Source organism: Marmota flaviventris, chromosome 1 (genome assembly GCF_047511675.1).
Source record: "Marmota flaviventris isolate mMarFla1 chromosome 1, mMarFla1.hap1, whole genome shotgun sequence".
NCBI lineage: Eukaryota > Metazoa > Chordata > Mammalia > Rodentia > Sciuridae > Marmota > Marmota flaviventris.
This window is the reverse complement of record NC_092498.1, coordinates 116,436,339-116,460,709: the sequence shown is the minus strand read 5'-3', so window position 1 is coordinate 116,460,709 and position 24,371 is coordinate 116,436,339. Positions and strand designations below refer to the sequence as shown.

The 24,371-nt window shown below is 55.8% G+C and overlaps 1 protein-coding gene across 1 annotated transcript in view; it reads left to right on the top strand.

Moving 5' to 3' along the window:
• The window catches only part of Myo18b (myosin XVIIIB), a 201,599-nt gene that overhangs the window by 20,119 nt on the left and 157,109 nt on the right, over window positions 1-24,371 (top strand). The window contains exons 11-12 of the mRNA XM_027955886.2: window positions 7,930-8,074; window positions 23,198-23,371. Coding sequence (XP_027811687.2) covers window positions 7,930-8,074; window positions 23,198-23,371 — 319 coding nt within the window. The remainder of the gene's footprint in view (window positions 1-7,929; window positions 8,075-23,197; window positions 23,372-24,371) is intronic.

Here is a 24,371-nt window from a genome sequence, read left to right as displayed (position 1 = left end):
ATTTCAAACTCTATGTATAAATTGACCAAAAATGGATCATGAACCTAAATTTAAAACTTAAAACCATAGGATTTCTAGAAGAAAACAGGAGAAAAATATCCATAACCTTAGGTTGAACCAAGACCAAATTCATGTAACGCCAAAGTCACCGTTCCTAAGAATCAACTCCATCAAAATGAGGAACTTCTGCTTATTGCGCCTAATTTATAAATTAAACTTTATCGCTGGCGCGTATGTGTAGGGAGACAAAGACACGGAATGAAGGGAAGGGGACCATCTGTGGTGGCCGCCATCTACGGGGGACAGCGGACTGTGTTCTCCATGCAGAAAAGTGGGGGGACTGTAGTGTCCACGTTTAGCAGACTGAACGTTTTAAAGATGAACTTTTATCTTGTATCAAATTCCCCTTAATAAAGCTGCGGCAGGCACACACCACACACACACACACACACACACACACACACAGGGACATGGATGGGTTGGTCCTCAGGCATCCAGTTCAGCAGCTCTGGGCAGGACTGGGAAGCTCCACTCAGCTCACGAGGGCCCAAAGGCTGCTGGTCTGGGGACCACACTTTGAGGGCCACAGGGAGAGTCTCCTGCCGTGGCTGAGGCCACCGGCTCTAGCTCTAAAGCCCAGGGCTCATTCTCTCCTGCCTCTGCCCTCATGACTGAGGGCCACTGGGAACCCAGACTCTGACCCTGAAGGCAGAACTGGAGAAGCTCAGCCGTTGGTTGCTGGGGCTTCGCATGTAGCTAACGAGTTCTGGCCCAGCCTCTCCCTCCATCCACACGGGCTGTTGGTTTTCCTGTGGTTTCCAAAGAGAAAAAGGGCCCAGGCCAGGCCCCGGGAGCCCTCCCAGCCCGGCCTGTCTGTTCAGAGGCTGCTGAAGGAACCGTCCTGGCGGGAGGGTGTCCAGACAGCGTTGGAAGTACTTTCCTGTTCCCTTCCCCCATCTTGTGTGTTTCTATGGGGTGTTTTTTAGACTCGGCCGTTCAGGGACTGTGTCTTTAAGGGAATCTGAGGGTCAGCAAATGCCCCCCAAGAAGAGGACTTACTAGGCCTGAGTCCCCAAGGTGATCAGGTTAGCAGATATTGTAGGGAGACCTTCTTCATGCTGAGAAAACACCGTTGCTTATCTGAAATTGAAGTTTAGCCGACACCTTGCATTCATGGTCCTCCTTTGTCCTTCTGACCACTCCCCTCCCCTCCCCGCCAACTGGGATGGATTCTCTTGTGTTTCAACTGTAGCCGGGATTCCATCATCCCCTGAGAATTCACAGACGACCGTGGAGCGTAGGGACAGCCGGGCTCACATCTGGGACCAGCACTTAATCAGGGTGGCCTTCACCAGGAGACTTACCTCCCTGGGCCTCAACTGCCTCATTCCTAAAGTGGGGCTTGCAACAACCCCCCTTGTACCCAGATTAAAGGAGGTACAGCCCTCAGCCCTGGGATGGTGCCTCGCCCTGAACCAAAGGCACCCTTAAGATTATACAGTATGCTGGGTATGGTGGCGTGTGCCTGTAATCCCAGAGATTAGGGAGGCTGAGGCAGGAGGATCCAAAGTTAGAGGCCAGCCTCAGCCACTTAGCGAGGACTTAAGCAACTTAGTGAGACCCTGTTTCAAAACAAAAAATAAAGAGGGCTGGGATGTGGCTCAGTGGTTAAGCATCCCTGGTTTCAGTCCCTGGTACCAATAAAAAAAAAAAAAAAGGTCATTCAGACCCTCATGGGTGGCACTGGAGCCGTGGCAGGGCAGGGCCTCCAGGGAAAGGTTCCCTCCCTCCTGGGCACACTGTTTCGCAGCATGTCGGTTCGTGGCGTGGGCCATGTTTTCTCTCTTACTGGCTCTATCTCTGTTCTCTCCTCTTTACATTTTAATGAAATATCTGCTTCCAAGAGTTGATTGATGACACACACCCTGTAGGACCATCGGGGCCAAGGATCCCCAAAGACACACTCTCACGCAAACCAGAGGGAAATCCAGAAACTTCGTCACCCAGGAAAACCTCGCGGTGGCGTTTCTAGACTGTCTCCTAGTGTGTTTCTTGTGAATATCGTGACATGCCCTGTGTCACCGGAGCTTTCACAAACAGTGTTCTAGTGGCCAGGCGTCATGGCGGAGCCGACTCCCTGGGCTTTCCCTTCCTGTGTCCACGGGCAGCCACTGAAACCTTCTGTCCGTTGGGATCCAGTAGGGCAATAGCCCCTGTCTGGAGGCCACGGTGCCCTGTCTCTGGCTCTGGTCCTCTAAGGAGATGCCCTGTGTTACTGTCCGCCTGTCACTCCCTGGTGACACTCTTCCTGGGTCACACTGTTGGCTGGATCCCCTCGGCCCTAAGTGCCCCGACAGCGGGGGTCTTGTGCATCCCATTCACTGCCCAGTGCTCCAGGCCTCACCCCCAACCAGGTAGACAGCAAGGGCAAAATAGATGCTCACTGAGTGAATAAAGGGACAGGCAGACCCGACTCATCACCTCCTAGCAATGTGCCACTCCTCTGCCGCGGTCTTGGCAGGGAACTTGAAATCCACCTGCCTTCTTCCTGTATCCAGGGACCTCCTGGGGACCCGCGGCCTGGGGCCTGGGAGCTGTGGTCATGGCTGGGAGCACAGGTGGGGTGGGGAGTCGAGGTGCTGAGCCCCCAGTATAGTGCGGGCCGGCTCTTGGGGGCCCCCTCTGTTCACTGTCCCCTGGTCCTCGGCCTGCGCTGGCGCTGGGGGCCACATTTCAGCTTTTAAACAAACCCCCTTTGCGGTCCGCTAGGCGCGGGGCGGTCTGCGAGCACACAGCTTTCCTCTTGTTTTCTTCAGCCGTCAACCGTGGAGGGCAGTTTTCCTGACCCAAGGACAGGGCGTCCGTGGCTCGTGCCAGAGGCTCTGCTGGGGCCTTCTCTAGCCTGATCCTCCCCAGGGCTCTCTGAGGCAAGGGGTGATCGAGATCAGGTCAGATCCCTCTTTCAAGAGGAGCAGCCCGGCTCAGAGAGGCCCGTTGACTTGCCAAGGGCACACAGCTTTTCCATGGCAGAGGAGGACTGGGACTCAGGGGGTTCTGACCCCCATCCTGGCCCTCTTGCTCTTCCCATCCTGTCATCCCAGCCCCAGTCCTGACTGAAGACCATCCTCTCTGGGGTCCGACCTACCGTGTGTCCTCGGGTCACTTCGTCTTTCCCACCCTCCGTGTTTCCACCTTTAAGAGTGGACCACATTGAACCCTGGGGCGGCTCCAAGAATCAGGAGCTCCCGGTGTCTGACGACGTATATTGACTCCGCCCTCTGCCCTCTGGGCCGCCTTGGGAGGGTGCTTTCACCTCTGGGCCTCTGTTTCCTCCTGTGTCGGTGGGAGAATCCCACGCCTGCTTCACTAGTGGAACACAGTAGGTGCTCAACGAACACCTTTTCTCATATCCGCTCACTGAAGTCCCCGTGTGGACTGAAGGAGTGGGTTGAGGGGACGTTGAGAGAGGGACCTGGAATGCCCTGCTCCTGTGTTCCTTCCTGTGGACGGGCACCTGTCCTACCCTCCACCAGGTCTCCCTGAGGCTCACGAATCTGTGCAGGCCCCAAGTGATGCTTCTCTTGCAAATGAGCTGAGTCAGTGGTCAGCATTTCCTCTCAGAACTGGCTCCCAAGCCCAGGAGACAGAGGGGTGGGGCCAGGTGGCAAAGGGGCGGGGCTGGGAGGTAGAAGAGTGGGCAGGGAGGCAGAGGGGTGGGGCTGGGAGGTAGGGGTGGGGCCAGGAGTCAGAGCAGCAGGGCTAGGAATCAGAGGGGTGGACCCAGAATGCAGAGGGGTGGGGCAAGGAGAAAGAGGGGGTGGGGCCAGGTGGCAGATGGATGGGGCTAAGAGGTAGCAGGGTGGGGCCAGGAGGCAGCAGGGTGGGGCTAGGAGGTAGGGAATGGGGCCAGGAGTCAGGGCAGAAGGGCTAGGAGTCAAAGGGGTGGACCCAGAAAGCAGAGGGGTGGGGCAGGAGTCAGAGGGGTGGAACCAGGCAGAAGGGTGGGGCCAGGAGCCAGGGGGTGGGGCCAGGAGGTAGGGATGGGGTTAGGAGACAGAGGGGCTGGGTGAGCAGGCAAAGGCATGGAGAGTCAGGGGATGAGGCTAGGTGAGAGAGGGGCGGGGCTAGGAGACAGGGGTGGGGCCAGGAGTCAGGGGGTGGGGCCAGGAGATGGGGATGTGGTTAGGAGACAGAGGGGCTGGACCAGCAGGCAGAGGTGTGGTGGCAGAGTGGGGCTAGGTGGAGAGGGGCGGGACCAGGAGACGGAGGGCCGGGGTACCCTGGCTGGTAGGCTGTAGAGGTACAGGCGTGTCCACCTGGCCTGGAGGAGTGGCATATCCATGAATCGCTCAGACTCAGGTGTGCCCGAGGATCCCGCCTTGCTCATGACCAGGTCCTGGTCACCTCAGCCAGGGATTTCATCAGAGAGCATCTCCCTGCTGCAAACAGTGGCGCCCACTACCCGTGGCCCTGCCAGAGCAGCCTGTACCACCCACCGTAGGCCCAGAGTTCTCAGCACCCAAGCCTACCTTTCTCTGCAGCCCCCTTGACCTTGCAAGGGACACCCTCCTGCTTCCCAGCACCCACCCACCTCGCTCATGCCCCTTTCCCTTGTGACTGGCTTCAGGTACCACTCCTTCCCGGAAGCCTGCCTTCACCCCATGCCGTCTTCCAGTCCTGGGCACACACTGCGTCCCATCTGCTGGCACATCTGTGTCCCTCCGTGGACGGGGAGTCCCTCGAGGGCAGGGTGGTGCTGGCGTGAACTTGGGTGGCAGTGGGGAAAGGCGTCACACAGAAGCGTGGAGGAGGGAGACAGGGCTGAGTATGGACCACCATTTATTGAGCACCACTGGATGCCATCCCTGAGCCAGGTGCTTTCTGACCCATTTGGTCCTGGTCCCAGCCCTAAGAGGAAGGTTGAATGTCATGTCCATTTTAAAGAAGCAGAAACCGAGTCTCCAAGCAAGGATAAGAGACCTGGGCACAGCCTCTGGGAGGGCAGAATGGAGAGTGTGTCCCGTTCTGTGTGTGACCCAGCCCCGTGCCTGCCTTGCAGGAGCCCCTGGGTGTGCAGACCTGGCCCAATCTAAAACAGAGAGCATTTGGATTTTATTTCCCCCCTAAATTACTTGCATTCTTGAGGGCTTCAATCGCATCAGACAAACCCTGAGCTTCTTGTGACTTGACTTTTTGCCTTGCACTGACTTTTAAAAAGTTGAATTAAACATATAAACTATGCTAATATTAAGTAAACAGCTCAATGATGTTTATATCCTTAAACACACCAGCAACCACCCTGCCCATCAGGACTTTGAACACCCCTCACTCCTCCCAAGGCTCCCTAGAGCCCCCTCCCAGGCACCCCCACCCCACACTTGTTTTCTACCTTACCTCAGTTCGCCCATTCTTTTTTGTGGGGCAGGATACTCAACCACTGAGCCACCTCCCCAGCCCTATTTTGGATTTTATTTAGAGACAGGGTCTCACTGAGTTGCTTAGGGCCTCTCCGTTGCTGAGGCTGGCTTTGAACTTGTGATCCTCCTGCCTCAGCCTCCTGAGCCGCTGGCCATACAGGTGTGTACCTGGCAGTCTGCCCATTCTTGAACTTCACATAAATAGAAGCACAGGATGTGGTTGCTTTGGTTTGAATGTATCACCCCAAGGCCTGTGCATTGGAGACTTAACCCCCAAATTCCTATGATGGATGGTAGTTGAGGTACTTGGGTAATTTAGGAGGTAATTAGAATTGAATGAGGCCATGACAGCAGGGGCCCCCATGATGACATTAGTGGCTTTTTAAGAAGAGACCGAGAGACCTGAGCTAGCACACTTGTTTTATCCCGCCATGGAACTCCCTCACCCGATGTAGCACCATGCTCTTGGATTTCCAGAGCTGAGAGTCGAATAAATTTCCATTCTTTGCAAATCCCCCAGTCTCACCTATTTCCTTAAAGGTGAAAAAAAGAGAGACAAAGACAGTGACCTTCTGGGTCTGACTTCTTTGGCACAACTCTGGGTCTGTGGGGTTCACACTGGGTCTGTGTTTGCCTGTGTGGCTTGTTCTTTTTCATTGTTGCGTAGTTCTCCGTGGCTGATGTCTGTGCCTAGGGTACCGCCTTGGCTTATCTCTTCTCCTCCTGATAAACATGTGAGTCAACTCCTTACCCTCTCTTGGCTTGTGTCTATTTTCATGATTTTTGATCCAAGGAGGGGCTTTGGTCAGGGCATTATGTAGAAATGCCTAAAGAGCAATCGGCTCTGTAGAAGTTTAAGAAACTCTAGCCATCCTCCTGGTCCTAATCATTTGGGATCAGAAACAGATGTGTTTGTTGAGCTCGGTTTTCTGTTTCAGAGGGACCTGGGGGTGGGACAGAGCGAGGCCAACGGGGTTCAGTGGAAGTTTCCCTCCTGTTCTCTTCCCGGAGCTCCGCGGGGGATGATGGAGTCCCCGCGTAATTTAAAGTCAAAAGCTCAGGGCCGGCCGTGGGAGCATAATAAATGTGTTGCCGCTGTCCTCCTGGTGTCCTTTCTTGGCTACTTTGAAATCTCATAAATAACCGAGAGCCGGGTGAGGTCCTTCCTTCCCTCCCCACGCTCCCGCGGAGCAGCTGCGGTTGCTAGGCTGAGCTCCTGGTTGCTAGGGCTTCTGTGGTCCTGTGGCGGCCCAGACATATGACAGATCGGCAGAACATGCCTCTGCTATTCATTGAAACGTTTCCACAGCGAATCTCTCAATGTCACCGCATGCTTTGACGTCATCCCCATTGCCCGGTGATCCTTTGCAGGTTCCCAGTTAGACGAAGTGGCTTCAATGGAAGGGACTAGTGGCTTGGGTTGGAGTCAGGAAAGCCGGCCTCTTGTCTCAGATCTGATGTTAATTTTCTGTGGAAGATGGGACAAGTGTCGTCCCCTCTCTGGGCAGGGGACTCTACAAGATTCAAAGACCTGTCAGCCTGAGCGGCCAACCGTCTGTCACCGTGGTCTCTGAGGGGACCCGGTGCCGATCAGTTCCTCATTATCTGCTGGTGGCTTCTTGACAAAAGGTTCCTCTTCCCGGCGTCTGTTCCCCACCCAGCAGGCTCCTGGGCTGAATCTCCGTGGCCAGATGGTGCGGGCACGAGAGTTTCAGACAAATTCTAATATTCAATCAGACATAATTGGGATCACAAATCAGAAAACGAAACACAACAGACCCAAACCTCTGCACCCGCCCCCCCCCCCAGACATCTGATGGTGTCCTTGTCTCTTGTGTCCTGCTCACACATCTTCTGGCAGCCCCCGTGCTGAGCTGGGGATGGCACTCTGGCTTTAGTGCAGTGGCCGCAGTAGCTGATGGTTGGAAGGGGTGATGTCCAGAAAGCGATCGGGGCCCCCAGGGACGGTGATGGATTAGTGATGTCTGCCCCGGGTCTGGGCTGTAGGTGGTGGCTGGACCTGAAAGCGCCTGCTCTTTGATGTTGTGCCTGAGGCCTTCCGGCGGCCTGCTGGTGGCTCCCCAGGTTGTGTCCTCTCCCCTTCTGTGTCTGACCCACCTCCAAAAATAATCACTCTGTGTCCATGTTCAGTTGGGTCCCTGTGGTCTCCAAAAATCTCCTTCGTTTGCTTATGTGGGTCCCTGTGCCTGTCCCTGTGACTGTCCCTGTGCCTGTCTGAGACAGCCTCCGAGGCCAGGCCAGGGCTTTGCCCATCTCCGCACCCCAGACCCGAGCTCAGCACAAGGCGGTCAGAAGCCAACCTGCCTCCAAAAGCCAGAGAGAAACGTGCTTTTCTGGCTGTCCCAGCAGCCCGGGTTGGGTGTCAGCTCTCCTTGGCTTCATCGTGATGACTTACTGACCACACAGTCCTGGGACTGACCTTGGCTTTGGGCTATGGGTTGGCCCTTCCTGTTTGTGCTCACGGCCACTCCCCCTCTCTCTTTGCCTTCAGCCTGAAGACAAGCAGAAGGCAGGGGCGGCCTTTGCCCAGCTCCGGGGCGCCATGGAGACGCTGGGCATCTCAGAGAGCGAGCAGCGGGCCATTTGGCGGGTGCTGGCGGCCATCTACCACCTCGGCGTGGCCGGAGCCTGCAAAGGTAGGTCCCTCCTGCGGCGCTCACCTGGGCACCTGGCCGTCCCCTTGGGCAGGTGTCCGACCAGGACCTTCCCTGGGGAGGTAGGGACAGGGTCGATCTGTCACCTTCCACGTGTCTGGGGCTGCCTGCGGATCCGCAGAGCAACAAGGAAACATGCTGGGATTTTCAAAGGAACCTTCTGGAACAGGGTGTCCCAAAGAGCCTTCTGCACCCTGGAGATATCTGTCTGTGCCATCGGCTACGGTAGCCGCCTGCCCTCTGTGGCTGTAGGGCACTTGGAATGGAGTCTGCGCGACCCAGGGGTTGCATGTTTGATTTCTTCTGTGGAGTTGATTTAAACCTCAGAGCTGTTTGCAGCCATCAGGGACGGGGCGCAGCGGCCGTGGAACACAGCGGAGTCTGGGGCTGGGCGATGCAGGCCCCTCTCTCCCTGCTGAATCCACCAGGCCGTCTCTGTCCGCTCTGAATCGTCTGCTGATTGTGGCTACTCCCCCCTGGTCTCTCTAGTGGGTCCAGCGTCCCCTCTTGCCCCTCCCACTCCTGTCCGGCCATGTGCTGTGCCCTCTAGATCCCTTAGACGAGGTGTTCGCCTTCTTTAGGAGTTTGGCCTGGACTGCTGCAGTAGCCTCTCGCTGGTTCTCTCGCTCCTTGGTCACGGGCTCTGGGCTGCTTTCTGGGATCTCGACCCATGTGCTGGTTTAGAAGCCCCCACGGCTCCCCTCACCTGCCAAACCAAGCAGTCGGCCCTGGGTGGTGTGGGCCTCGCGATCCAGTCTCTTGTTGTGTTGCGCTGGCGCTGTGCAGGGTTCTGGGGAGACAGAGGGTGTCAAAAGCCATGAGGTCCCTCCTCACGGAGCCCGGGGTGCCCCGGATCTCCCGGTGTCCCTGCCTCAGTCTTTCCAGTAGGGAGTGGCTTCCTTTGGACCCCAATGTAGAGGTGGGACTGTTGAATGAACACCCGCGTGAAGAGGGGCCTGTCGGGGGCTCGGCTGACCTCTGGGCTATTCCTGGGGGGGGTAGATTCCTCAAGAAGGTGCCCACACATTTGTGGGCCTCATGTCCCCTTCTTTTCATCCACTGATCTTGGAAATTTCTAGAACTAATGCTCAGTCAGGGACAAGCAGGGCGGGGGTTCCACAAGGACCCTGGCTGAGCAGAGACGTGGCCAGGCAAATGTCAAAGAAGCAGGCATCCAACACCTTCCAGAAACAGCCCTGGGCTTCTCGGTGCCCTGACTGTTTGGTGGTACTACTGGTTTGATGAGGGCCGTGACACCTCTAGCTCAATGTCCCTGGCACCGAGGCCAACCTGGGCCAGGTGCACCTCAGCGTAGGAATCTTGTCCCATCTCCAACCTGGGGTGTGTCCCTCTGCCTGCAAAGCTCAGGTCACAGTCAGAACCGGCCTCTGCATCTGCCTCCGTCTACACTAGGGGTCACCAGCTGTGGCTCGTGGGCCAAATCAGCCTGTCACTTGCTGGGGTGCAAACTAGGAATAGTTGATACATTTCAGTTGTACGAAAAAATATATGTGCATAGATATGTGTGTGTGTGTGTGTGTGTGAATAATATGTCATCTTATTTCAATAATATGTCCTAAATTTCATAATATGAAAATTATACGGTATTCAAGTCACAGAGTCCTTAATTAAAGTTTTCTCGGAGCCCGACACATCCCTTCAGTCACCTGTCTGTGGTGGCTCTCTCTCTGCGACGGTAGAGCTGATGAGCAGAGATGGAGATTTCCTGCAAAGCAGAATGGAATTATTAGTTGGCCCTTTACAGGAAAAGCCGGCTGAGTGCTAGTCCACACCAGTCCGCGGGGACCACAGCACCTGCAGGTCCATGTGCCTCCCGCCTGCCTAACTGCTTGGTTTTGCCCTGGGAAGTTCCTCCCCTCTCCTGGGATCCAGCCAAATCAAGGAGAAGATGTTAGAAATCCAGCTCTTATATTAATGATGGTCACATCTGCCTAACAACCTTGATTTAGTCAACATACAATGTATATATGTACAGAAACATCAAACTGTACTCCATAATTGGGTACAATTATAAAATATCATTTTTTAAAAAGAGAGATTCAACTGAAACCTCAATTTGCTGGGTGACCTTCGGCAAACTAGCTGCGTCTCTGGTTTCAGTTTTCTTCTCTGTGAAATGTTGGAGTTGTGTCCATCTTAGTTCATTTTCTGTTGCTATAACAAAATACCCAAGACCAGGTGATTTATGAAGAATAGAATAGAATAGAAGAATAGAATAGAAGTTTATTTAACTTCTAGTTCTGGAGGCTGGGAACTAGCAACTGGTGAAGGCCTTCTTCACCAGTTGCTTAGCGCCTTGCCATTGCTGAGGCTGGTTTTGAACTCATGATCAGGCAGGAAGTTCCCCTCAAACGCCCACCGCTTCAGGGATCTTCACTTCCACGTGGGGAGCACAGACAGGTTTGTGGCGCTGCGTCTGCGGCCATTCCTGAGGTTCATACAGGACAGGGAAGATACCGGAACGGGCGTCTGATTGGTTCAGTTTGTGTCACGTGATCATCTCCTGGGTCCTGATAGGACGGGCTCCTTGACGGACAGCTCCACCCACCGCCATTGGCCTGGGCGCTTGAGGGAGGGCGTGGTGGCGTGGCTCTGGACCGGCACAGGAGCGCTCCGCGCTGGGGTGGGACATCAGGGCTTGGGGACGCGTGGAAAGACGCAGGCCCACTGTCCAGATGGGAGCACTGAGGCCCAGAGCGGCTCGCTGCCCTGCGTGCACCCAGCTCTTCCCCTGGGGTAGAGCAGGGTCCACGGAGCGGGAACCAGGACGAAGGGGAAGTGGACCTAGAGGCCCAGCAGACAAGGGTGGGGCTGATTAGAAGAGGATCCCAATGGCCCGGAAGAGCAGGTCAGGGTGCGCTGAGGCTCACCCCTGTGCCATGGGGCTGAGTCCAAGGGGCAGGGTCGCCTGAACATTTATCCACCTCCTCCTGCTGATCATGATTCATGGGGACACCACGGAGCCCCCTCTGTGAGCAGAGCATGCACCCGCAGCCAGCAGAGGGGCATCTGCAGTGGGAGTCCCGGGACACCAAGGGGGTGGCAGCCTGCCGTGATAAGGGGTCCACAGGGAGGTCACCCATGCCTATGACTACTCAGTAGAGGTGGCACAAGGAAGGGTGTTGTTGAGCCTGGGGTAGGTGACCTCCTAGGGGACACAGGTCTTTGTCATCCACATGGAGCAGAACTGCTCCCTTCTAGAACTTGTTCCCCAAGGCCTGGGAAAGGCCCGTCCTCCAGATGGCCTCCAATTCTCTCACCTGCACTTGAGCCCTCTCTGCCTCCATGGGACAAAACAGAGGCCCAGGGAGTCCCCTGGAGTAGTGTTCTGTCCCCAGAGAAGCGAGGGAGCTCTTCTCATTGCTTTCTCCCCCCAGGACAGGGCCATCGGCCCCTCTGCCTGGACCTGCCCCGGACATATAAATGCTTGTGATGATGAAGGAGGAAGTCACATTTATAAATATTTTATTAACACATGATTATGGCCATAATTTCTCCCAGCCCTGCCCCCGCCCTCCCACCTTCTAAATTATTTTAAGAAGAGCTTCTGCGCGCTGCAGGCCCACGGAAACCCTGCCCGGTGATTTACTTACTCTCTCGAGTGCTTTGGAAGATTTCATAATAGGGTGTTCTGAAATCAGCTATTAAGAATTTCACAGTCATATAAATGTCTTTGCTTTGTGTCATAACAGATCATTTTGAAATATATTAAGAATCATTTCCATTAATCAAGGTTTTCTTTATATATATAAATAATCCTCTCCTCCCAGTGAGCTCGAGTTCCTTAGCTTCTTTCAAAAGCGCTGATCCTACTCGTTAGAAGCCATATCAGTCCCTGTGGGGTGATTTGGGGCCTTCCAAGACCAGACTCAGGGTTTGGAGCTGATAAAGCAAAAACAGCCACCACCAAGGTTGGGTCAGGGTTTGATGGGCTCTGAAGCACGTGGCCTGCGTTATGCTCTGACTGGACCCAGGCAATAGTTCAGTGAGCAAAATGGCTCCATGAACAAGAGTCAGGAGGCAGGCACTAGGTGCGATTGCTGTGCTGGTGTCTCTGAGCCTCAGTCTCCTCTTCTGTGAGATGGGACTAGTGATGGTATCCACTGTGTGGGCTTCTTGTGAGAATTCAGTGGGTCAGTGAGGAAAATGTGGGCACGAGGGTTGGTGCGGGACAGGGCCCTTCACACATGTCCATTTTCATCCATCTCTGTTGTGTAAATAAGGAAACGGGCTCAGAGGAGGCATGCCACTTACCTGGAGTCACCCAGCTGATCCATTCCAGAGTGCAGTGTTTTCCTGCGCTGAGTGCTTACAGGCAGGATGATCTTGGAGCAACGGGGAAGGAGCAGGAACTAGTACAATGATCATTTGTCAGAGGAAGAGCGTTAGGCCCAGCAGAGAGGTTCAGGACACACAGCTAAATCAAGAGATGGGAATGGACCCGGGTGGCCCCGTGCTCTGAGCCCAACCTCGGGACTGCCCCTCCTCCCTCCAGTGCCCTGGTCCACCCAGTTCTGACCCTGCCTTCCTGCGGCCCCCTGGAGGAGGGCTGTCCCCCACGACTCGCCCACTTCCTCTGGCAGCCCCACCCATCTGTCCGACGGATCAGGTGAAAGTTTGGCCAAATATGAGCCCCCTCAGGTGTGGCCACTCACTAGGGTGACCCTGGGGTGCCACTGGAGGCTCACTCCCTGTTGCTGGTGAAGGCTGCGGGAGGGGGCTCCGAGGGTCCTCACCAGCCACAGGGGAATGGACACAAGGTTGGCCTGCGGCTCCCAAGGCCGGTGGCTGGGCATCCCTCTGAAGCCACCAGGCAGCGGCTCACCCAAGCTCGCATCTCCCCTTTGGCCAAAGCAGCCAGCGAGACGATTGGCCAGTGTCCTGTGTCCCCGGTGGCCGTGGTTAGAGGCTGTGCATGGGAGGGGGAAGCCGGGGCCTGGGACGCAACAGAGAGGCCAGGCTGCCCAGCTCCTGGCGGCGAGATGCCCCCTGGGTGACTGGCTTTGTCCCCTCTCTGGACCTCAGGCTTCATGTCCTGAGGATGACGACCGCCACTGTCCTCCGCCATTCCACAACTGGGTAATGAGTGTCCCTCAGTGGCACTCCCAGGTCCTCCCAAGCAGCACCCGTCCCTTGCTTGCAGAGCGCTTTGCCACCTCCCGGCTCGGCCATTGGCCATGGCCATGGGCGTTAGAGCAGCCCGGGGACGGGCGTGGCCAGTGGCTGGTGCCTGGGCCGCTTCCCTGCGGGGCCGCCCGCGGGATCGGAGCCGGGAACGTGGGCTTTGGAACCAGAACCCGGTTCTGACGCTCGGTGTGGCCCAGCTCCCAGAGCCTAGCCGAGGATCCTGGTGGCTGAAGGCTGTGCGGGGCAGTGGTTAGAGCACAGTCCCACGTGACACAGATCTGGGCTCAAGCCAGCCTCGGGGCTCTCCGGTGACCGTGCTGTGCCACGGACCAGCCCCAAATGGTCCTTGGTGACTGTTCCCTGAGGCTTCTGGGCCTCTGCACTGCAGAGCTCAGTGGGGGCTTCCGGTGGGAGGGGTGCCATCGTAGGGTGGCCAAGGAAGGAGCCAGCTGGCACCTGGGTCCCCTCTCTGCACAGTCTCAGGGCCCCGGGGCTGGCTGAGCTTCCTCCCTTCCCGGGGGCTGCAGACCCCAAGGGCCAGGTTCTCTGCTGTGTCACATCTGCCCTGTTCCCTGGAGGAGAAGCTTCGGGTGGAGGGAACCGGGCTCCGCCCTGGATGGAGGAGCCTGGTTTGAGGGCAGGAGGGTGGGAAGTATGAGTGTGGCCGTATTTGGCCACTCGCCCCGTGCAGGGGACTTCAGCTCTGGAGGCTCGGTTTCCTTGCCTAGAACAGGGGACCAAAGGGAAGAGTGAGTTCAAGGTCAAAGGTGCAGGTGGGCGGGAGGTGGGGGCCCAGGCCTGGCAGGTATGTAAGGAAGAGCTGCTGTTGGGAAGCCGGATGTCCCACCCCAGTGACAAAATCCTCCCGGAATCTCTCTTCTCTACCTCAGTCCAAGGCCAGGGACCGATTCACAAGGATGGGCTCTTTTGATGCCCACAGCAGCAAACCCGACAGAGAACAAGTTATCGTTTTGTGGTTTGGGATGCTGAGGCTCAGAGAGGTTAGGTAACATCTTCAAGGCCCAACAGCATTCTGTGGTGGAGCAGGTTAGAACGCAGTGCCAGTCTGACTCCAGAGTTCCTGCGTGTCTCCTCCACGGGATGTCTGCCTGGCCCGTCCTTGGGGAGCACTCTGGGTGCTTGGGTCTCCATTCTCTTTCCTAAGGGCCCCTTCCTGGTTCCATCCAATCTCTGTCTAGTCTTCCAGTCTCCACACAGCACTCCATTTGGAAGGCTATCCCACTCAGCCGAATTGGGGGAGCTCAGAGTTGAGACTGCAGATGTAGACGGGACCGGGCTAGCCTCTGGTTCCCCTGCACAATCGTGGCCACTTCCTGACCTCTGACCTCTGAGACTTAGCGTTCTCGTCTGTAACACGGGATCACAATTATGTCTACCTCCCACGGGAGTGTGACCTCCTTATGTTATCCAGTTGGAATACAAAGCTTTGCTGTTGTTGGAGCTCTGGAAGAACGATGTGTCCCCTCCCCAGAAAGCAGACTGTTTGTCCCTTTTCCCACCATCCCTTGTTGCTTTGCACAAATGACAGCAGTTCCCAGAATCCTAACTGGCTCCCCGATATCCCCCTCCCCGCCCCACCCCTCTTTTTATTGTCGTTGTGTGTGAGACATTTGTTACAGCAGATGTACTGATACTGATACGTTGTGATGGTCGTGTGGCCGTCAGGTCACCAGGGGGCTTCTTTTTGGTACAGGGTATTGAACCCTGCAGTGCTTCACCACGGAGCCACATCCCAGCCCCTGTGTTTCATTAGCGACAGGGTCTCCCTGAGTTGCTGGGCTGGCTTTGAACTCACGATCCTCCTGCCTCAGCCTCCCCAAACGCTGAGGTGACAGGCGTGGGCCACCGCACTTGGCTCATCTTTGTCTTGATGGTCGTGTGGCTACGTCTCTTTCTTCTCTGAGGCTCATATGGGGGCTTCATCTACTTGTCCTCACTACATCTGTGGCCTGCTTGTCATCCACCTGCTGCCTAAGGTGTGACACATTCATAAGCTGGGGGTGGCTCATGATGGGTGACGGAGGAGGCTGCCATTTGGCTGGCGAGTCCCCCCACCTGCCACGAGAAAGATGTCAGTCCCCGGGTGGATGTGGCCGTGGTCCCAGGTGCCCAGGAAGGAGGGACATACGATAATACTGACACCTGAGCCCTGCCCTCTGCTGGGACCCCCAACCACTGGCAGCAAGGGCCATCCATCAAGGGACAGGAAGTGGCCACACTCTGCAGTAGGCAAGACCCCGAGCGCAGAAGGCCGGTGATGATTACTATAATGATGCTCTTCCCATAGAACAATGACCCGGGCGTCAAAGGCTTTGTGGCTTATTTTACTGTTTCTGTTGTTCTCAAGCTACTGTGTGACTTGGGCTTTGATGTTGTCTTTATTAAAAAAAAAAAAAAAAAAAATAGAAACAGTAGCCAGGCATTGTCACACCCATAATCCCAGAGACTGGGGAGGCCAAGGCAGGAGGATTGCATGTTTGAGGCCAGCCTGGGCAATGCAGTGAGACCCTGTCTTGGAAAGAAAAAAAAAAAGTGGGGGGAGCTGGGGATGTGACTCGGGGATAGAGTGTTCCTGGGTGCAATCCCCAGTGTCTCACCAAAATGCAAACAGTGCCAACGAGTATAGAGTAAGAACAAGGACGCTTCTTCTTGCACTCCTCATCCCGCTGTTAACAGTTTGGGGTCTGCTCTTCCTTCAGGCTTAAAAAAAAGTAATAGACTTTAAAATTTGGAGTGGTTTTTAGTTTGATAGAAGAATTGACCGGAAAGTACAGCTCCCCTATCCCCCTCCCCGCCCCTCTTGTTATTGTGGAGACATTTGTTACAGCAGACGAACTGATACTGATACGTTGTGATTATCATGGGAAGCCCTCGGTTTGCATGACGCGTCCTTCTTGGTCTTGTGGCTTCAGAATCCACCACTACAGAACCTCAGCCCAGTTCCTCAGCTCTCACGGGCTGTTTTATATTTTCTTGTTTTTTTCATTTTATTTTTGCGGTGCTGGGGAAGGAACCTGGTCCTGGAGGGCGTCTCCCTTCCTTCCCACCCTGCACCCCACTTCCTGCTTCCCCTTAGTAAGGGGAGCTGCGCCTTGTAACCAGGTGTCCAGAGCCCAGAGTGGCTGCACCTCCTCATGTTTCCTTCCAGAGCGCTGATTCGGGTTGATGTCTGTCCCCATGGTGACCCTCCGATGGACCCAGCCTTGACCATTTCTTCAAGGGTTGCATTGAAGAACATCGGAGTTCAAGAGGCAGGAGGAGCAGGAGGGCTGGTGCCCAGACTGGGTGGCTTCCCTGCATCGGGGGCCCCAAGGGGCAAGTGGAGTCTCCCAAAGCTTGGGCTAGTCTGGTGCTCTGTCCCCATGGTGACCTTCCAGGTGCCACCAGGCAAGAGTCACTCCCTCTTAAAGTACTTCTGATGCAGAGGAGGCTCCAAGTGCTGGAAGGAGCCCCTGTGTACAGGGCAGGAACCGGGCCCAGAGAGAGGGAGAGGATTACTTGGGGCCACACAGCAAAGCTGTGGAGATGGGGGGAACTAGAGTCCTGGTCTCCGATTCCTGAGCTGGATCTCCTCTTCTTGCTTTGACTGCTCCCCTGTCCCTCTCTACCAAGTGGGTCCCCAAGGGGTCCCCGGCTCCTCAAGGTGAATCTGGAAGACAGAAGAAATCAGGGAAGGTTCTCTGGGCAGCAGGCGGAGTCAGCGGGGCTGCGGGGACAGAGCCCGCACAGCGGGGCAGGGGCTCCTTTCTCATGTAAAGCCGCGTCTGCAGGTGGCCACCTGGACGGTACCAACCTAGGGGCCTGCACTGGTGCTGGGCCTGACCAGGGCTCCGCTGAGAGCATTCGAGCATGTGACCTGGTGTCCTGGGATCTCCTGGATCTGTCCTTGGACCTAGCACCCTAAGGGCTGTCCCCTCAGGTCCCCATCCGGCTCCAGTGCCTTGGCGGCAGGCCACGCCTCCTGTGCCCAGCCCCAGCTGGCGGCTTGGCCCTCTGCCTGACAGCTGGCACAACCGTGCCTATTCTGGGCCACCGCGAGGATTTATTCTGCATTTTTGGAGCATATTGGATTCATTCATTAGGCGGGAACGGCTGCTCTGGGATGTAAACAATTATAGTTTTTTTTACAAAATGAACTCCCCTAAGTGGCCGAGGCTGGAAAGGCAGCGCTCACAAGCAGCTCAGTGCCTTGGAGGGTGGTGGGGGGACAGCTGGGGGTCTTGGGGCTCAGAGCAGCTGGGCCACTCCCTTGCCGGGTGGCCCCTGAATCTCTTGCCTTCTTTTGTCTCTGTTTTCCATAAATACCGGTGGGAGGTGGCTTCCATTCTGTGCCTCCCGTGTGCCAGGTGCTTTGCTTTGGCCATTTCAAAGTTGCTGTGGCGTAGGGACCGTCACCCCGCTATAGAAGAAGAGACTGAGGTTCAGAGAGGAACCTGCCTCATGGGGTGAATTGGTGCTCTCTAGGGTTCCCTTGCGGTCTAGGTCATCAGAGTCTCCATTAGCCTGTCATTGGAGGAACAGGACAGCTCAGGGACCAGGCGCAATGGTGCTAGTAATCACGTGCTGACCAGGGAACCCCAACTGCCGACGTTTACCAAGAACTCATTCTCTACGGGGCGTGATGGGTGCGTTGTGCACAGACCCTCCCACGTGACTCCCGTAACCCTGCATGGCAGCTAGTCCCCTTGCTCAGATGAGCAAATAGAGACCTTGGGAAGCCGAGGAAGCTGGCTAAGGTCGCGGGGAGGGATGGAGGCCGATCTGGGCGCAGGGCTTCTGTCTTTGAAGTCCGCAGCCTGGCTCCTCACTCACGGGTGTCTCGGATAAGTGGAGTCAGCTCTGGGCCCCTCGGGCCGTGGGTCACCATGGAGAGGCCACCAGCTTGGCTCAGTGGTGGCTGGTGACGCCCCGCTTTCCCTGCGCCACAGGTTCCGCCTCAGGGGAACCTCTGAGAGCCGATGGCCCCCACCCAGGTGCCTCAGTGAGGAGAGCTGGGACGGGGCCTGGCCGGGCTGGGCGAGTCCTGCCCCCCGCCTTGCTGGCCGGGTGCCCTCAGCACGCCACTCCTGGACCTGCTGCCTGTCCCACCTGGTGCCTTGGATCCTGTAGTCACCCATGTGACACCTGCCCACCGGGGTCCTCTGAACCCATCTGCTCCTCAGCTTGTCATGGGCTTGGGGACCCTCCCAGGCAGCTTCATGTCATTGTCTTGTTCCATCCCCAGAGTGACCCCATGGGAGAGGCGCTGCCCCATTTTACAGATAAAGAGACTGAGGTTCAGAGAGGTGACACTTCCTGTTTGAGGGATCACAGTCAGACGGAAATTCTGTGGGGACCTCCAGTTGAGCCGTGCCCTCTGGCTTCTTGACCAAGTCAGTCTGGGAGACACCCCCACCCCACTCCCTTCCTGTAGCCATCCAGGGCACCTGGGTAGGTCAGGGTTCTGAGAAGTCCTGCAGGTGGGAACCGGGCTGGGTCCTTCCTTGCAGGACTTCGCAGTCTCCAGTTGCCCCACTCGACCTGCCCCTGCCCTGGAATCTGCTTTTCCCAGGACACTTGCTCAGAGTCCCCAGAACATTTTCTGAACCTTTGATTAGTGGTACCTGGAAGCCTCCTAGTGGGACCACATTAGCATTCTGCACACACAACCTCCAAGAGTCTCCAAATGCACTCCTTGGGGGCAGATTCTGTCCATTGTTATTCTGATTTTGCAGAAGAAGAGACGGAGGCTCCAAGTGGATCCCACTTCCCCAACATCCCATGGCTTTCAGCAGAGGAAGTAGGGTTTAAACTAAGCAGTCAGCTCCTGAGTGCTGCCTTTCCTTGAGGCAGCCACTGCCTCTGCAGCTTATCTCTTCCCTGCAGGTGGTCTCCGTCTTCACCGCCTGGGAATTGGAAATCTCTGTGTGAGCAAATGCGAACCAGATGCGCCAACATTATAAATAAGTCACATAACGTTGAGTGATTCAGGGCCGCCCAGCTATTGTTGGGAGGAGAAGTAACTCGGTTATTAATAAATGCAGGAGGCCACGGTAATTGATAGCGATTGAACTCCCAGTGTGCAGCTAAAACAGCCAGTGTCTCTCCCTCTGTCTGTCTCTCCCCCTCTCTCTGTCTCTGCATTGATCATAAAGGGGGAAAACCTGCTTTTTAGGTGGATTTGACATCAGAGCCACAGCTCCACGCCTTCCTGTGTTCCCCCATTTCCTTCTCCCATTTGCACAACTTTCTCCTTTGTTCTCTTTTCAAATCCCACTCAGGCTCTTGGTGACAAATGGCCGTGGGCAGGTGACTCTGAGGCGATTTCCCTGCGTTGCCTTAGGTGGGGCTCTCTCAGCTCGGGTCTAGCTAGGCCAGAGCTTCCCCTCCCTGGAGATCACAGGATATGTTTTCAAGGCTCTGAGAAGTCCTGCGGCGTTGAGACCCCGCCACCCATGCCCGTGACCAGTGGAGGTGATGCAGGGACCGTTCATTGTCCCCTCCAGACACTGGGAACATTCTGGAGGATGACCCCTATGACAAGTGCTTTAATCTCTGGCCCCCTTCTGGGTGGCCACCCTGTCCAGCTCCACATCCCCGTTCCGACCCAGGGGTCATTGACTTGGTCCTGCTCTTGAGAGGTCGACCCCTGAGCCCCACCCCCAGACCCTCTGGGTATTTTATTTAGAGACTGGGTCTCCCTGAGTTGCTTAGGGCCTCGCTGTGGCTGAGGCTGGCTTTAACCCACGATCTTCCTGCCTCAGCCTCCGGAGTTGCTGGGAGGACAGGTGTGTGCCACCACGCCCCGCTCTCTTTTCCAAATCTTGGAGGAGACTGGAAGGGAAGTGACCTGGGCCATCCTTGGTGACAGCTACCCATTCATCCACAGATCCCTTCATTTCATTGCTCACTTTACAGAGGTTGTGGAGCCTTCCTGATATCAGGGTTGATCCAGGACCTGGGGAGGCAGCCAGGACTGTTAGGTGGGTTTGAGGTGATTAAGCAACACGTGTCCGAGAAAGAACCACCAACCAGGCGCCGACACAACGCCTGTCAATCAGCAGGGGTCTCCTGGCCAGTCCTGGACCTTAGCCAGCTCCCCCCACCAACCCCAGTGGGCCTGTCCCAACCCTCTCTTCCTACCCAAGCCCAATAAAAATTCCAGTCCAGTGGAGCCCCACCTTCTCCTAAGACCCTCTCCCCTGCTGGGCTGTGCTGGCAGGACACATCTCGGACAATGGATGGAAGGGAATGTCCCCCTTCCATCTGCAGGGATCAGAGAGCCCTCTTCCTTGTGGGTCCTCTTTTCAGAAATAGCAATCGCGGATATCCGTCATGACTGTGTCCAGGAAGGCCCCTGCTGTTGGGATGTCGGGGACCCTATTTTAGAGAGCAGCGGTGGAGGGTGGGGGGACAGGAATACCCACCTAGAAAGTTCCTTCCTATTAACTTTGCTTTCAGTCCCCAGCTGGGGACAAGAACATCTTGTTCGGTGGTAATGACCCGGGAGGCCTCTGGCGTTACCTGCTAATCTCCCTGACAGAGAGAACAGACGGACGGCAGGCGCAGGTGACAGATCTAATTAGAATCTAATGACATTTTGGTGCTTGCATTGTATTTATTTCTACATTCTCTTGCGACAGGTGATAATGGATTCTCATTTAAGATATCACAGTAACATTTCATTTTACAATGTATTCATTTAAGAGAAGGAGATAAGTGAGTCCGTATTTAAAAAAAAAATGTCTGTTGGGTCATAGCTTAGGACACACGGCTCCAAGATGGCATTTGAAGGACTGATTTGGTTAAAGGAGGTTAGTAGCTGTCTGCTGTTCTGTTGACATCTCTGAGTCAGTTTTCACACTCTAGGACTCTTGGGAAGATTTAATAGTAACAATGTGTCAAAATGCATCCTACTGTCAGAGTAACTAATGAGAGCAGATTTAAAAACTGGGAAAAAATGAAAAAAGATCTAATAGTAATAATGACTAATTGTGGCTGACACATGTCCAGCTTTCCCATGTGCTGCTCAGGACACTCTAGCACACGCTCTGCAGCTCCAAATGGGAGCTAAGTGGAGAGGCCATGTTAAATAGGAGACATAGGAACATAGGTCCTTCTTGCCCCCCCCCCCCACCACCACCTACACCATCATCACCACCATCACCACCACCACTATCATCATCTTCTTCATCATTGTGAAGGAGGTAGGACTTCTCGATTTTCCCTCTGAGTGTGAGTGTCATCTCTATCAAGTGGAGCTCAACTCTAAAATAAGGATCATAAAAATGACGCTTTTGTGGTGACCAGTGCTGAGTAACTGGCGTGCTGGAGGATCCCGGGACTCAGTGGTTATCTGTGACACCTTCAGTGACGGGTGGCGCTGAAGTCTTTGACGAAACCTTCCTTCTAGATCCCCAGTCCCCAAGGCTGTCTCTTCAGGACGTCTTTCTGAAGAACAGGTCCTCTGTGAGCCCCTGGGTTGGACAGGGACCCTCTATGGGCAGCTGTTATTCTTATTTCAAGGAAGGAGACACATTTGGGAGCAGATAGGAGCCGGGAGAGCATTTTTAAAGGATGGCACTGATTGACATTGATCTTAGTAGATCATTTAATTCTATTTTGATCACAGAATCAGTCCACAGCCTCTCTGACAACGTGGAAACCCTGGATCCCCTTAGCCAGTTATGACTTAATATGTGGCCACATTTCCTTTTCTATTATTGTGGCAGCAGCTTGGGATGATGGATGGCAGCAGTTTGGGGTGATTAACTTTGCCATCATCCTCAGGTAGTTCTCTACTCTGCTTTTCACTTAACATTCAGCAGTGGACATTATTCACATTGTTGCCGATTCTGGATGGCCTCATTACCCCATAGCATGGCTCGCCACCGCTTCTTCAGCTCCGTCTAGTTTCCCCCTCCCCTGATGGGCTCTAGACACACTGGCTTTCCTGGTGTCTCCCCAACACACCATGCTCATTTCTACCCCAGGGCCTTTGAACCACCTGCACTACCTATAAAGCACTTCCCTGGTTCTGTATGTGGCCAGCTCCTTCTTACCATTCACAGCCCAGTTCCATATGTCTCCCTGTGGCCATCCCAAATGGATAATGACTCCCTCAGTCTCTCTTTCTCTCACCACCCGGTTTAGTTTCTCCTTGCAGGGTGTGTGTGTGTGATAATTTTATCATCTGAGGTCATCCTAGCCGTGTGTCTGTCTTGTTTATCTATTTGTCTCCCTGCTCCTTGTCCACTCCCTCCACGGACTGTGTGCTCTGTGGGGATGTCCCTATCTATTGTGTCTGTCATTGATCTCCCTGTGGTCAACATAGGTCTGTCACATAGTAGGAGCTCAATAAATAAGCATTGGAGAGATGGCTGGCTGGCTGGATGGGTGGAGGGTGGCAGGGGGCTGAGGCTGGGTGAATGGGTAGATGAATGAGTATGTGGGGGAGGGGACACGTCATTGTCTACCTACCACAACCCAATTCCACACTCACAGTGCCTCCCCTTGATTTGTTTTTTGGGGGGGTGTACTGGGGATCAAACCCAGGGATCCTTGACCACTGGGCCACATCCCCAGCCCTGTTCTGTGTTTTATTTAGAGACTAGGGTCTCACTGAGTTGCCTAGGGCCTTGCTAAATTGCTGAGGCTGGCTTTGAACTCTCGGTCCTCCTGCCTCAGCCTCCTGAGCCGCTCGGCCCCCATGATGTCTTTAATTGCCTTGAGAAAGTGAACCGGGCAATGGGGAGGAAAGAGGCCGGACCTGCCTTTGGGGAAAGCTGACCCTGATCTGGAGACTACACCCCAGGGGGGCCAGGTGGGGCCCTTGTTTGGGGTCCTCCCAGTGGGTTCCCGGAGGTGGAGAGGTGGCAAGGCTCTCTGCAGGCTCTGAGGTGTCCGGCCTCCTCGTGCCTGGACTCAGGCCACGGTGCCCCTCTTGTCCCCGTGCAGTGGGCCGGAAGCAGTTCATGCGTTTCGAGTGGGCGAACCACGCAGCCGCGGCCCTGGGCTGTGAGTTCGAGGAGCTGAACACGGCCACCTTCAAGCACCACCTGCGGCAGATCATCGAGCAAGTGATGTCCAGGCCCAGGCCACGGGGACTCGAGGAGGAGGAGGCCAGCCCAGGTACTGCGCTGTCACCTCTGTGGGTGTCCAGGGTGTCCTCTGGCCTGCCACCGGGCACCCACAGCCTTCTTTCATTGGCTCATCAAGAAATATCGAAGGCCCCCTCTGTGTCCCTGTGCCAGGAGCAGGAGTGGCAGGTTCCCACCTGGACAGTACCTAGCTCTGCCCAGCGACCGTGAGGCTGCCATGTCCTGGGAGCGGCCCGGGCTGGGGTGGGGACTCTGGGGGCAGCGCCAAGGGGCCATGCATTCCTCTGGATGTCACAGGAGTTGAGCCCTCACTGTGAAGGGGGAGGTGGCCTTTCTCTGTGGAACAGAGGCCAGGCTGGCACTGCTGGGCCTGGGGTAGAGGTGGCGCTCAGGGGACCTGCTCCCTGCGGCCCGGGAACTGGGGTTTTACTCTCAGCCACCAGCAGCTCCGAGCGGCGGGCAGGGCTGGTGTGCCGACTCCTTCTGTATAAAGCTCAGCCCGGGAAGGTTGGGGGTGTGTGGGACAAGGGAGCTGGTGACAGTCACGGGGCAAGAGGGGACAGGTGGTGGAGAGGGGACACAGCGCAGAGGCTGAGGCCAGTTTACTAGCTGAGGTGACAGCAGGAACCCTAGGGAAAGGGAGGGACCGAGGACGCCATCCACGATGGCCAGGCGGGCCCGTGCTTTTCCCTGGCACGGGGAGAAGCCCGGGAGGCCAGCGCTCTGCAGCTGCAGGGAGACCCCCCGCGGAGCCCGGGGTCTGCAGCTCTGCCCACCAGACGCCCTCCTGCAGACAGGGAGCGAAGGCGGCCTCGGGGCTCTCAGTCCAGGGGCCCCTGAGGACCCTCTAGGAGCAGCTCTCCTCGGGACAGTGGCAGTGTCTGAGCTGTGGCTTCCTCAGAAGTCCCCTGGGTCCTTGCACAGATGCACAGCCCATAAAGGCACCTGGATGTGCACAACACACACACACACACACACACACGCTGCTTGGCCAGCCTGAGCCGACCTCTCAGGCCATCTCCAGGGTGGAC